We start from the raw sequence: 13,593 nt of genomic DNA on the forward strand, positions 1-13,593 counted from the left end.
TCTTTGACCGGTCTGGAGATGGATAATTCTCAGACAGAGTTCGGAGCTGATGGATCAACAGCCTCGCTCCAACCTAACTTAAATATCTGCTATATACTAAACTTGAGCGATTGAGAAAAGCAAGCGTCCATAATTGATTGAGAGCCAACATGTTTACTCGAATCACCACGAGATTGGAGCAGGCCGTGTCCGCTGACCAGCTTACAGAAACAGTCAGAAAAGGAAGGTATTCCATCTATAACGCATCCAGTTTCTGATCTTATCGCCGACAGAGACAATAGCTTCGGCGCACTGATTCTTAAGGGGATTACAATAATGCGTCTCCAGTTGGTTACTAGCATCTTCCCCCCAGAAATGAGAGAAGCCGCCAGAGGCACGCTGTGAAGAAGGACGGGATGACAGAATCACCAAAGATGCCATCGGGAGCAACTAGAAGTGAGGAAGTCATATCGCAAGGTCCTCTGGAATGGACGCCGGCCTCAGCCTACGGACAACTGGCGTGTCTCAGGTATAGTCTAATAATCTGAAAGAAACGCTACACAAAAGTATGTGTTCTATATTGAAGTGCTCTAATTGACACTGAAGCTGACGATACAGTAACTTTCAACGAGGCGACGAATTGACGGCTGACCTAGAGGGATTTTGCTGTACCGTGCGACTGGACGCAGCTTGTAGCGGCAATCGATCCCAAGTTACAGTACCTTGAAGGCGCCAGCGGTGCTCTTCAGTTTGTGACGGTACGAACAAGGTAAGTGGCTCTAATACTTTGCAGATGATCAATTTACTAAGACCAAAGTTCCGTCCAGTAGACCAGATTTTCTCTATTTTGACACGCTTGACACATCGACCGATGCATCCGCACATAAGGCAGTCCCAAATCTTCCAATTACAACTCCATAGCACCAAGTCCAACTAATACTACTGCCACTCCGTCCTCAGTAATAGTCTGGGACGCTTCTGCATCCATAGTACCGGCGCATCATGCAGCAGCTCGGCGACAACGACGACGAGTAGTCCTCCAACATTACCTCGATCACCCTGGATCAGTTAGAATGCACCAACTGCCAACTTCTTGTGACGCCGACTCCATACTCGTCGTCACCTGCGAGCTCCTCGTGGAGATGCTCCAGTGCGTTTCGCGCCGACTCCACCTTGTCCACGTCGTCTGCCTGCAAGGGATGTCGCTACTCGGAAAGCAAACAGTTCCCGAGAGACACGTGGGTCTCCGGTCTTTCGTACTGAGGCTTTCTGGCGGCTATACATTGAGAACCTCTGGTATCTTCGCGGATGCAGGACAGACTCGCTACTCGTATGAGGAACAGGTCCCTATAATCCGGGAGTTCTGCGGCTGCAGTTACGGAAATGTCGCGCCTTGCTCTTCGTCTGGACGGCGTGATGCAGATCGTGGGAAGCGAGACCCAGCAAGCTAAAGTATGGGTGATCTTACAGCAGTCGATATTATACGTGGTGTTGCAATGCTTCCCTGATTGCTTGCCTTGTTTGTACAGTGCGTGGTCCAGCACTCAACTCCGTCATTAGGCTTCAGATGGATATGACATTGCTTATTAAGGTATACCAGATACCGCTTCCTTTTATAAACAGATGGATCAAAGACAACATTACGTACCCTCATTACTTTCGTAGATTCCCCTGGTCCCGGCGATGATAATAAGCATCCCGCATCGAACTCGTGTATGCTTGCTGTTGCTGCGAACCCGGCTAGTATTCTCGTCAGTTATACGAAATGCCAGAACTTTAGAATTGTCATACAGGTGAGACAAATTGCCCACTCGCTGGCGGAGGCCCCGCCTGTGGTCGAGTATAGTAGAAGCCTCGTTGGTGAGCCACTTGGCCTAGCTTATTCTCAGTGGCTGTAGGCGCAGCCGCTTGCATCGCCATCGGGAAGCCTTGAGGTGTTGTCGAAGCAATATTCAAGCCATCACGTCGATGGTGATAAAACTCGGGCTGGTCTTTATAGCAGTGGTACTCGTTCTGCGTTGCTAAAGATGCATTTCGGTCCGCTGCCAGCGGCGGATCACGGTTGTGATAGAAATTGGGATTGGTTCGGTAGTGATGGTACTCATCCTGCCGAGTTGAATTCGCCGATTCCTGTGTAGCCACCGGTCGGGAATAATAGTATTCGCTTTGGTTGGCGGTCTGGACTGCCTGCGTGTACATCAAATACGGATCACGAGGAGTGTATTGAGGCGGAGGATGTGAGTAATTAGGAGATGAGGGGCCGTTCACTGCTGAGAGGAAGTCGGCAGCATAGCGATTGTAGCCTGGGGATTTGACGGAAGAATCCATTGCGTTTGATCGCAATGTGTACTCCCTTTGAAGCAGAAAAAGAAAAAAAAAATGAAATCTTGTCATGTTCGCGTTCTAAGTGGGAGATTGGGGGATATTTATACCCACCAACACGAAGACTCAGCCTCCGGCATGCTCAGCCTCGTTGTTTTTCAGCTCGTACCCCGCCGTCGATCCTCAACATGGACCTGCAACTTCACAAAAGTTTCATGGATCTATGGATCCATTGTCGCTCACAGCAAACCTCGCTGCCGTCATCGGCCTTATCGACACAATATGTCGCATCGGCAAGGAAACGTACCAGCTCATTGCGGCTGTGAAGAATGTTCCCGCAGAAATCCAACAGCTGCAGGTGGAGATGCACGAGGTGGAATTCCTCCTCGAAAATGTCCATCGCTACTGTGATGAGTACCAGGACAGATTGCCTTCACTGAGCTTGCAGAAGACCTCACCGGTTATGCATATCTACTCGACGCTCAAATCCCTAGAGAAAGAGTATGATAATATCGCGGCTATTGTGGCCAAGAACCTCGATGTTGAGTCCGGTCGTACGAGGCAGAAGTTGAAGATGGTGGGCGGAAGGGTCAAATTGGTGCTTGGAGGGAAGCTGGAGCGTTCGTTTCGGAATCTGGATAGATGCAAGAGACAGTTGAGCATGAATCTGCAGGTATTGGGAAGGTGGGAGTTGTCTATCGACCTGGAAAGCTTGGATTCAAGCTGACAGTGACCAGTTTCAATGACCTTGCTGTTCAGAATCGGTTGGATAGTATCCATGATGCTGTGTCGATTATCAGAGACAGTAGTCAAATACTTCCGCACTCGCATCCCGATGACAAGCCTTTGGCTTGGTCAGAGAAAGGTCAACCCCCGTCTGACTTTTCGCAGTCTCTCGAGGCTATCGACGCGCTCATGGCACAGCTCACAGCTATGAAAATACGCATCGAAAAGCAGGATGACAAGACAGAATCTCCCATGGACAGCTGGGACAACTTTGAAGATGTTAAACGCGCTTCTCTGCCTCTGATGTTGCTCCAATCCAAGGTCCGAGAAGCATTACAGTTGTTGTCGACTCCCCAACCGGGACATGAAAAGCTGTCCGATATAGATGTGCAGTGGGTTCGAAGTGAGCTGGAGAGTCTGCTTGCGAGTAGCCATGAGAAAGCCGCGGCCCTCATCAAGACGAGCTCGCAGAAGAGCGACAATGTCACCCGTGCTTGTAGGCGACATAGCGCAGGCAGTACCCTTGACAAACGAAGAAACAGATTGCAACCTACTCAGCAGATCGTATCATCGCAGGTTGTGCTTCAAGATTCTCCCGCGGGCAAAGTCTCCATCCGGGTCCAGTGGACCAAAGATGCTGACTCGATATCCGCCCGCGCATCCGATATTCTTCTTCTCCTGGCGCCCAATCCACAGGTGGCCGAAGATGGTCTTCTTGTTTCGCTTTCGAGGCTTCATGACGGGTTGAGCAAGCCCACAATCACGCGGCATGTCTCAGCCTACGCGATCGTCGAGACGACATCGCCTATATTTACATGTATCGAGGCCAATGACATACATTCACTACGGCTACTTTTGAAGAGCAGGGATTTTTCTCCCACCGTGCGAAATACGGAAAACGAGAGTCTCTTATCTGTAGGTTTTCCAATCTCCAGCGTCGTTCAATCTGACCGATCAGTTCGCTGCACGACTCCTCCGCTTCGAGATGTGTGACCTCCTCCTCAATGAAGGAGCGGACCCCAACCATTGCCGCAGGTAGGTCCATTCTGGAAGTCTGAACCGGAGCAGCATCTGAAAGGACTAGTGATGGAGCAAACGCGATCTACGACGTACGAAATGCGTTCTGGTACCGAGCAACCAATTATACCATCCATAAAGCAACCCTTTACCGTATCCTCCGTCTATTCATCTCCGCCGGCTGCGACATCAACTCCGTCGCTCTCGGCGGCAGCCCCCTCCATTTCACCGTCAGCCATACCCTTCCCGGCTCCGAGCTCATCAATGAGGACGAGATCGTCGCCTTAATCAATCTACTAGTCGGCAGTGGCTGTGACATCGAGCACGAGAACGCCGACGGCCTCACCCCACTCTTGTACAACGCCTGCATTCCACGATGGCATGGGGTCGTGGTGCTCCGGGAACTTCTCCAGTGGGGCGCGAATCCGCACGCAACGTCCCACCTCGGCGAGGGCGCGCTGCATCTGGCCATGGCATTCTCAGGGCCCGAATCCGTGCACGGCCAGTTGGAGGGTGATTCGTTGGAGACAAGGCTCGGCATCCTGCTGCAGGCGGGATGCGATCCGAACCTGCGAGACGGATACGGACACAGTCCGTCGGATTTTGCGCTGAGCTCTCCACGGATTTGGTTCCAGTGGTGCTTGGCTGTGGAGAGGGTTGGGTTGTCCATGAACGATGTTCTGGGCAGGGAGGGCGTCTCCGAAGACGTCCGGCCGGTGCAAGGCTCCCCATCTGCGGATTCAGACTGGGAGTCCTGCAGCGGCAGTGACGACGAGGACGGAAGTCAGGAGAGCATGAGCTCGGATACTTGCTCGGACACCGAACACATCTTCCTATGCTGGAACGGGTTCTTCCCATGGAGTGTTCCGCCGTGCTGTGCCGATTGTGGTCTTGTCTGCGAACCGGATGATATCAAGCGGAGGAAATGGGACGCGTGGATGGTCTTCCAGGGATTGAGAGCAAAATTCATGATGAACAATCTTGATTAGACGGATGCAAGATATCCAGCATATTTAATGGACCAAGCCTTTCAACTCAGCACCAACTACATCCCTTCCATCCCAGAACAATTGGACAGAATGCTAGTTCTCCTCCAGGTCTTCCTCCTCCCCACAACGCACACTCCCAATTTCCGTTACAGCCGCCACAGGAATCTCAGTCTCAGGCGAATAATCCGTTCCATTCCCAGCACATTCAATCTCACTGCAATAGCAATAGCAATCCATCAGTACAACACGAACAAAACAATCCTGCAGGGATGGAGGAAGCACTCACTCGTAAAACCGACAAGGCGTGTTAATCTGGACTGTTTCAACAGGCCTACGCGTCATTAGCGTCAGCACTTGCACTTCTTTTCTTCATATGTAGACGCACTGATGCACAGTATAAGTGAGACAATTCCCTGGTGAGCCGCTAAGGACCGTAAGCCCGTTTCGCATCTTCAATATGACCTGAAGTACACTTAGTTCCCTGCAATGGAGAGTGGGAGAATGGAGGACGTACAGTTGGGAATGTTTCCTCTGCTGCGGTGATCGCGACGAGGGCAGTTAGGGCAAGGGTAGTGAGATACATTCTGCTTTTGCTCTTGAGTTCTCCAAATTCATATGAGTACAAGGAAAGTTGTGGCCTGTGTGGTGAAAGTCCAGTTAGTGTAAGACATTTATACGTGCGCGTCGCGCAAGGGGTGTTTGTTTAGGCTTTGGCGTGCATTCCGGGTGATGTATGAGGCATGCTATCCGCGTCAGGACTGAGGAATTTCAGACATCTGGAAAAGAATTCCGGGTTCGAATTGAATTACCAGCTACTAGCTACTATCTGACTGAATCGATAAATAGATACAATCATATCACCAAGCTCATATCAACATTCCTCCCCACAAACCAAATTATAAGTAGACATTAATATCCTTTCCTTTCCTTTCGTTTCTCATCCTCGTGTCCATCTCATTCCATGATTGGATAGATCATTTACAGCAACAGCGCAATTGCAGCAATAGCCATGGCCGTGCCAAGAGACGAGCCCAGCTTGCTGGCTGCGCCGGTGGAGAGTCCTCCAGGAGGAGCGATAGTCGTAGGGCTGGAGGGAGAGGGCTGAGGAACCACAACGGGAGGCGTGGGCTGCTCACCACCACCACCACCACCGCAAGTCGTGCATGCAGGGGCCGTGGTCAGTGTGGTGGGGCCGGGTGGGTTGGGAACGCTGGTGGTGCCCTCACACTCATGGCAGGGGGTCGTCTCGGTAGCGGTGGTGGTGGAGGTCACTGGGGGAACAGGGACACTGGTGGTAGTGGTAGTTTCAGCAGGAGGTGTAGTGGGTGTGGTGGTGGTTTCCGTAGGAGGAGTAGTAGTGGTAGTCTCGCATGGAGTGGAGGTCTCAGGAGGAGGAGTAGTAGTGGTAGTAGTCTCGCATGGAGTGGAGGTCTCAGGAGGAGGAGTAGTAGTGGTGGTAGTCTCGCAGGGAGTGGAGGTCTCAGGAGGAGGAGTAGTAGTGGTAGTAGTCTCGCAGGGAGTGGAGGTCTCAGGAGGAGGAGTAGTAGTGGTAGTAGTCTCGCAGGGAGTGGAGGTCTCAGGAGGAGGAGTAGTAGTCTCGCATGGAGTGGAGGTCTCGGTAGGAGTAGTGGTAGTCTCGCACGGAGTGGAAGTCTCAGTAGGGGTAGTGGTAGTCTCGCATGGAGTGGAGGTCTCGGTAGGAGTGGTAGTAGTCTCGCATGGAGTGGAGGTCTCGGTAGTAGTGGTGGTAGTCTCGCACGGAGTGGAAGTCTCAGTAGGGGTAGTGGTAGTCTCGCATGGAGTGGAGGTCTCGGTAGGAGTGGTAGTAGTCTCGCATGGAGTGGAGGTCTCGGTAGTAGTGGTGGTAGTCTCGCATGGAGTGGAGGTCTCGGTAGTAGTGGTGGTAGTCTCGCACGGAGTGGAAGTCTCAGTAGGGGTAGTAGTAGTCTCGCATGGAGTGGAGGTCTCGGTAGGAGTGGTAGTAGTCTCGCATGGAGTGGAGGTCTCAGTAGTAGTGGTGGTAGGCGTAGTCGTAGGAGGTGCGGAAGTCGACGAAGTAGTAGTGGTCGGGGGGGTGCCCACATCCTTATAAGCATCGATACCCGTCTGGATGGCCGAGGTGATTCCCGAGGACAGCTCTTCAGCGACTTGCTTGAGAGCCTCCGGCACCTTGCTAGACAGGGTCGTAGCCAAGTTCGAGGAGGCCGTGTATTGGTCCAGCAACTGGTTATATGTGGTAGGACCCGCGCCGGCCTCGACGATCAGACTCTTCTTGGAGATGAGGTCGTTGATGGTGGTCTTGACCTTGCTGGTCAGAGCCAAGATGGGATTCACCAGATTCAGAGCGTCAATTTGGCTCAGAGCTGGCTGGGCCGCCACGGTGGAAGTGCCATCGTTGATGGTGGAGATGAGGTCTGCAGAAGCGTCCACAATGGCGGACGTATCGCCTCCAGTGTAGGCCTTGATGTTTGCATCCAGAGCATCGACCTTGGACGAAATGGCAGCGACAACGCTGGTGACGGCGGCAAAGTCACGCTCCACCAGCGAGGGTGCCCGGGAGACCTTGGTGGGTGTCGCGAGGACACCGGTGATGGCTCCCCAGGCGAGAAGGGAAGTTAACGCAGAGAACCGCATTGAAGCAACCAAACAGTATCAGATGATAAACGACTGTGATGGGTGTAAACAAAGGTCAAGCGAGAGACGATCGATTACTACTGTAACGAGCGACGGACTTACAGCAGGTGAGGAAATATCAATCAGACAGATACCTCGAGGTACCATCCCAGGACTATTTAATCTCATCCTGGAGGCTGGTGTCAAGTCACATGCGTCATGACCTTGCATCGGGAGGATTGCCTCGCTTGCACTTCAATAATGAGACTCATTTCCGTCTGATCCGGGGTATGCCAGTTCGTGCATAGACATTGGTGTAGAATTGGACCAGCGGCCAAGGGATTCCCTTTTTCGAGGTTAGTGCACGCCTTGTCTCATGGAACTGGCTGACCAAATTATCGAACATGAGCTAAGGCACTACGACGTTGGACAGTCCATTAGATCAAGCCAGTGGCAAGACCGTCGAGGATTGTCTGATTGGGTGCAATATATTGCTGGAATTAAGAGGTTGGGTGCTGGCAACGGGGTAGTAACCTGGCAGGTGTCTGTCAGTACAACTGTATCCAATGAGCAACGAACAGAGTCAAAGCTAGGATGCAGAGTTTCTCTCAGACCTTTTCCTTTCCGTCAATCTCATATGTCATATTGAGTAATAGACGATGCCACTGCCAGAAAAAACAAGAAAGTCTCCGGGGAGAGTGAGACACGCAGAATGACAGTCCATCACCCTGGTCCGAGTCCAACACTAACAAAGCGTAGACAGACGAAAGAAAACACTCAAATTCCAGCAGCTTCTCAGGCGTCCACTGATGTTGTCAAGTTTGGGTTGTCCCCTTGTTCCTGATAGGCCCTGACTCAGAATCTTTCCTAAAAACAGGTTATGTTGCGAAAAAGGTAATTAGATTAGTCTTTTTTCGCTTAGTCTCTTGAATGGCTTCCCCTCGCGAGATTGACCCATCACCGTTGCCGTTGGAGACTTCTAGCATGTCTAGCTGTCTAGCGTCGAACTAGCGACTTGGCCTCCCAATGGCAGTGTAACCTGGCCATGATTTAGTGTCAGTGATGTTGATGGCAATGCGGGGTTGTAAGACACGTAACCCCGGAGAAGTCAGCCGGATCACCGTTCGGATTCAAATCAATGGAGAGTTTGACTTTAGAAGACCCTGCAGATAGGATCTTGCCTTGTATTCTTTTCTTCTTTGTGTGGATGCGTCACTGGTGGATGAATCAAAATGACGAGGTGGTTGGAGAGTGTGCAGTTAAGAGAAATTAAACAGGTCACAGATGCAACCTGCCGAGGTCTTCGCTGCGCTTCTTACTAGCGGCCTAAGGCAGTAATATAAAGATGCATGCGTTCAATGTCACATCACATCCTCGGGTAATAATGAGTTCAGTCTTTGGTAGGATCCTCGATTTCCGGTCTATTACTGTATTAGTCTCAGTGTCTGATCCTCTGGAAAGCTACTACTAGATCAGAGCCACGTCCAAAGAACTGCCGGGCCCTACTAGATGCTATAAATATCACAGTCACCAACAAACTCTGAATCCCGCTAACATCCCACTCAAGTTTAACTTGCAAGACAAAACGAAAGCCGCGTGACTCGGATAACCATCAGCCCTGTTCCAAAGCTTAGAAAGTGTCCTGCTTGATAATATCCGCCGCCTTCTGTGTCACTCCAGTGGAAACACACTGGCATCCACCACCCGCACATTCGCGGTGCCATATACTTTAAGCTTCGGGTCCACCACTCCACCGTCACCGCGTGGCATCATTGCACCTGACCCACTTGTCTACCACTTGGACAGTACGAGTTCCTTACACAGTTCTTTGGCCCTCTCCACGTCTGTCAGTCGCTCAAGTGTGTGCAACCTCGCTCCTTTCTTCTTAAGTAGCGACGCCATTGGCTCGGTTTCGGTCAATGTCTCGGTCTAAATACTGTGACGTGCATGGAGCTCTAGGTCTGCGGGGTGACGCAGAATGCCATGGTCGATGGCCGGCGCTGCTTTGATGTTTGCGGACTGGAGATGTACAAAACCGCGAGACAATGGGTAGCTCAGTGCGGAGACAATGGTGGGGAAGCATCCTGGATGGCTCATTGAGAAGAGGCCCCTTGGGACCGTTGCCCTCGCGGGGCAGAAGCTGGAACGGGGCTAGGATGTACTGCGCTGCGGGTTCATCGAGATCCTCCAGCAGCTTTCGAAGGATCGGATACTGCTTCTGCTGCGCGCCCGCAAGATTACCAGGAGCGATCGACACAAAATCAATTGTCGCGAGCAACTGGTGACGTTCTGTTGTAAAGAGGTTTATGCAAGGCATAAATGCCTACACCAATGGGAGCATTCCCAATGGTCCGGAGCCGTCTTTCTTATACGCTTCTATGGCAGCCGCAGCCACTGCTGGGTCTCTTACCATGTCGCCTGAGGGCATCGTCTGCTACTTCGCACTCGAACATACTAATCCATGATCCTAAAGGTTCTCCCCAACATGTGGATTATCAATGATTGTGATGATGCCATGCGACCGGAGGTCTGCGCTACCAATGCCAGAGAGCTCTAGGATCTGTGGAGTCTGCGTTGCTCCCGCGGCGAGTATAACCTCATTGGTCGCAGGGACCGTGTACGTTCGCTTTCCCTTACGGAATTGCACCCCGTTGGCGATAACAGAAGCCTCGCGGACTTCCAGAACAATCCTCACCACCAGCGCGCCGGTCACCACTCGCAGGTTCGGACGATGCTGTACATCTGCACCGAAATAAGCAGACCCCGCATGGCTGCGCGTATGTGTAACAGATCCACCGCACCGGGGCTGACAAACGGTCGCGTTCCTGCACCTCGGATGGGATCTTCTACCTGCGGATACCCTAGGTTCTTAAAAGTCTCCATCCACGCTCCGTGGAACGGCATGTATAGGTTCTCCGAAAGACACCTGGACTGGCCCACTACTTCCCTAATCTTCCTGGTCGTATTTCATCCTCATGAAGAACTCGCGAGTTGCGCTGGACGGCTCACTCGCCTGGTGGAATTTGCAAAGGTAGGGTTCAATGTCATGCCGTCCCCCAGCCCGGATTTCCAAGCGTCTCCCATGCATTCATTTCCGACCGCGATGGGTAGATGACCAAGCCGAGGTTGATCGCGGAGGATCCTCCCAGGGTACGCCCTTTTGAAGCGAGCAGTTGAAGACCATTGAGTTGTCCCTGTCGAGAAAGCATGTAGCCGGTGGGAGTGTCAGCGGGGCTGCTTGCGTGTACCTGAGGGATAGATCGAAAGGCCGAGTCCAAATCCGGATCTCCGTACGCCGTAGGCGCTAGTCCTGGCACTAGGATGCGCGGGTCGGTCAGACGGTTCGTTCCTGCTTCTAGGACAAGCACCCGGGTATTCGGATCTTCCGCCAATCTGTTGGCGACGACTAACCCGGACGTGTCACCCCCCACAATGATCAAATCAAAGGCTGCGACGTCTAGCCTAGCAGCCGAATTGGTGTCTATGACAGTCATTTTTGATCACAATTTACCAAGATCCGGTCAGTAACAAAGAGCAATCTGCATATCTCAAAGCCAACCGTCAGAATTGCAACCCAGCTATTTATGTGATATAAGTCAGATGAAGAAGGGGTGCCTCTGTCTGCTTATTGTCTGATGCGCGGCACTGCTAGACTGCATGTGTTGCGTTCCCATGTTGACCGTTATTGTGCTTACGTTGGTCCAGGTCAGTGCTTGAGTGAGCAGCCTGGTCGACAGGTCCGACACCGGCAGTGGTTGACATTGTGTCGAGAACCAAAGGCACCGCAGGACACAACACTTAATTTGCGGCCGACGTGAACCAATTGCTGCCTGACTAGAGTTTCCCTTTCGAGATTGAGTCAGTCGCCCCGGCTGCAAAGTTATTCTTGAAGTGTCCTGTTCATCTCGGGGAGATCACAAGCTCATTGTCGTCTTGGGAGCTGAAAGTGCATATTTAGCTGAGAATCCTTGAATCTGGCAACGCCACCAAATAGCTTGCATTGCCATAGATTGACAATATCGTTTAATGATCAAGGAAAACTCACTTCCCCCCGGAGAGGTCCCAGACTGTTGTATTTAGTGTTCGAAACAGTGCATTCCCTTACCTAGACGAGAGCATGACCTAGGTACCTTTGAATTGTCTTCTGGTGAAGGTACTGTTTACAGTGTATGCCCCTACTGGCACTCGGACGGGGCAAATATACACGAGCTCTCAGCGCTCCTCGAGCAGAATTCGGTCCTGTAATGAGCACTCACACCATGCAGATGTGCGCGTGTGAAGCCAATTTCTCGGACTACTTGGCTCCCTTCAAAGTTGTCTGTGAATTCCGTACGCTCTCGGATATCTAGTTAGCCCCGTTCCGATGGGCAATTGTAGTACAGCGCTGAAGTTGTCGGCTCTCATTGTCATGGTTGTATTTGTGAGAGCGTACCATAATGTCCAACGCGCCGCGGATCTAGTTTGCTGATGGGTCCACGACGATAGAAATTGTAACCTTGGCGCTTACTGACATGCATTTCTGATGCTGAATATTGGAGCTCCACTGACTAGGTATCACGTCGACGTTTCAAGCGTTGTCATGGTAAAATGCCGTCGTCGTCGTCGCCGTCGTCGGCACTCTCCGCTCTGCGCCATGAACTGTACAGACATCTCACACCGTGAGAGAAGCCAGTATCACCGCAGATAACAGCGTGAGTACCACACGTGCATGAGGTCTCAGCCTGGCATGTATGAAGTATGATGTTGACAAGTGCAGTATCAGCGAGGGTAGGAGGAAGTGTCAGATAGATCAGACAAACTGGATAGGGGAGACTAGATGGACAGAGTGGGGTTGAGAGAAGGATTCACCGCAAGGGACTTTGTGAAGTAGACACTTCACTACGATGGCTATTTCTCGAGAGTGAAGTGCTGCAGCAGGGGAGAGCCACCTCTCTGACCAGTTCTCAACCAAGAAACATCCATTACCACAAAGTTGAAGAAACAAATTGTACACAGAACCAGAAAAGAGAAAAGTTGAGATAGAGAAAGATCTAGCCATCTTGAGAAATAAAACGGACCAGAGAGGAAGCCGTACAGGCCCCTCTCTCATCCGCCCAAGCCCCAGTCGCGCCTTCTTCGGTAAATATATACCAGAGAAGCGACCAGGGCCTGTCTCGAACCAGGACTCAGTTGTGCAGCTGGGTTGGGGGATTAACCTACTGCACCACCGGGCCCTGGTTTGTTGACAATACAACATCACAAGGGTTCATCTGTTGCCCATGTGCTTGCCTAAACTGGAAATGAATGGGGCCCTGAAAAACGAGAACAGCAAGGTTTAGTCTGAGTTGTAGGCTATGATACTCTTACCTTAGTCTAGCGCTACGATGCCTTTCCCTCTAAGCTGGCACTTATAGTACACATCAAACCTACTGTCACAGTAATGAGTATGCTCCTCAGGCCAACCCTACTACCTTTGTATATAACCAAGGGAAAGGCGTCGAGCAGTATCTCCTTCTCCAGACATTTCATTCGCGCTTGCATTGCGTCTAAGATTCACAACTTGAGATCTTTTCAGAATCACCATCTATACCGGGGCATTTGTTGTGGTTTGTAAATGTCTGGTGGCAAACAATAACTTGAGGGCCTATGGCTTCCCTATATCTTCATAGATCATCCAAGACATCTACATCAGACTAATAGTGCACGATCCTTAATATTATCAATAATTTGTATCTTTTTAGGTAGTCTGTTATAGAGATATGGGGGTACTCTCTGGCTAAGAGTTCAACATTGACTGCCTGAAGTAGAGTTAGGGTTTCAGTTCGGGGAAGGAGACATCTAGAGTGTATCTAAGCTGCGAAATTATGCAACCTCTGACACTGTACTAGTGGAATGCTTTAGAGGCCATCGGTGACTTCCAAGGCTTAAGGCTGTCTCTTAATTGTTTATGAACAATAATAATTCCCGG

At 51.2% G+C, this 13,593-nt stretch overlaps 3 protein-coding genes and 1 pseudogene across 3 annotated transcripts, besides 8 other annotated features; 1 reads left to right on the plus strand and 3 right to left on the minus strand.

Annotated features, from left to right (window-relative positions):
* Nucleotides 1–1,632: 1,632 nt before the first annotated feature.
* On the minus strand, nucleotides 1,633–2,307 carry NFIA_081870 (uncharacterized protein; the record flags this gene model as incomplete). Its single annotated transcript, XM_001260137.1, has 2 exons — nucleotides 1,633–1,719; nucleotides 1,771–2,307. 2 exons carry the CDS (start codon nucleotides 2,305–2,307, stop codon nucleotides 1,633–1,635), a joined length of 624 nt encoding a protein of 207 aa, XP_001260138.1.
* A 217-nt stretch (nucleotides 2,308–2,524) lies between these two features.
* Nucleotides 2,525–5,033, plus strand: NFIA_081880 (ankyrin repeat domain-containing protein; the record flags this gene model as incomplete). The annotated part of the gene is made up of 3 exons (XM_001260138.1): nucleotides 2,525–2,921; nucleotides 2,975–3,946; nucleotides 4,096–5,033. The coding sequence occupies 3 exons, from the start codon at nucleotides 2,525–2,527 to the stop codon at nucleotides 5,031–5,033; spliced, it is 2,307 nt and encodes a 768-aa protein (XP_001260139.1).
* Nucleotides 5,034–6,011: 978 nt separating this feature from the next.
* On the minus strand, nucleotides 6,012–7,667 carry NFIA_081890 (cell wall mannoprotein 1 family protein; the record flags this gene model as incomplete). The annotated part of the gene is made up of 1 exon (XM_001260139.1): nucleotides 6,012–7,667. The coding sequence occupies one exon, from the start codon at nucleotides 7,665–7,667 to the stop codon at nucleotides 6,012–6,014; it is 1,656 nt and encodes a 551-aa protein (XP_001260140.1).
* Nucleotides 6,282–6,398: a microsatellite.
* Nucleotides 6,323–6,494: a microsatellite.
* Nucleotides 6,378–6,628: a microsatellite.
* Nucleotides 6,516–6,590: a microsatellite.
* Nucleotides 6,574–7,056: a microsatellite.
* Nucleotides 6,768–6,941: a microsatellite.
* Nucleotides 6,925–7,100: a microsatellite.
* A 1,568-nt stretch (nucleotides 7,668–9,235) lies between the features above and the next one.
* NFIA_081900 lies at nucleotides 9,236–11,137 on the minus strand (annotated as a pseudogene).
* Nucleotides 11,138–12,237: 1,100 nt separating this feature from the next.
* Nucleotides 12,238–12,260: a microsatellite.
* Nucleotides 12,261–13,593: the final 1,333 nt, after the last annotated feature.

Source organism: Aspergillus fischeri, genomic scaffold, assembly GCF_000149645.3.
Source record: "Aspergillus fischeri NRRL 181 1099437636264 genomic scaffold, whole genome shotgun sequence".
In the NCBI taxonomy this organism is placed as follows: domain Eukaryota; kingdom Fungi; phylum Ascomycota; class Eurotiomycetes; order Eurotiales; family Aspergillaceae; genus Aspergillus; species Aspergillus fischeri.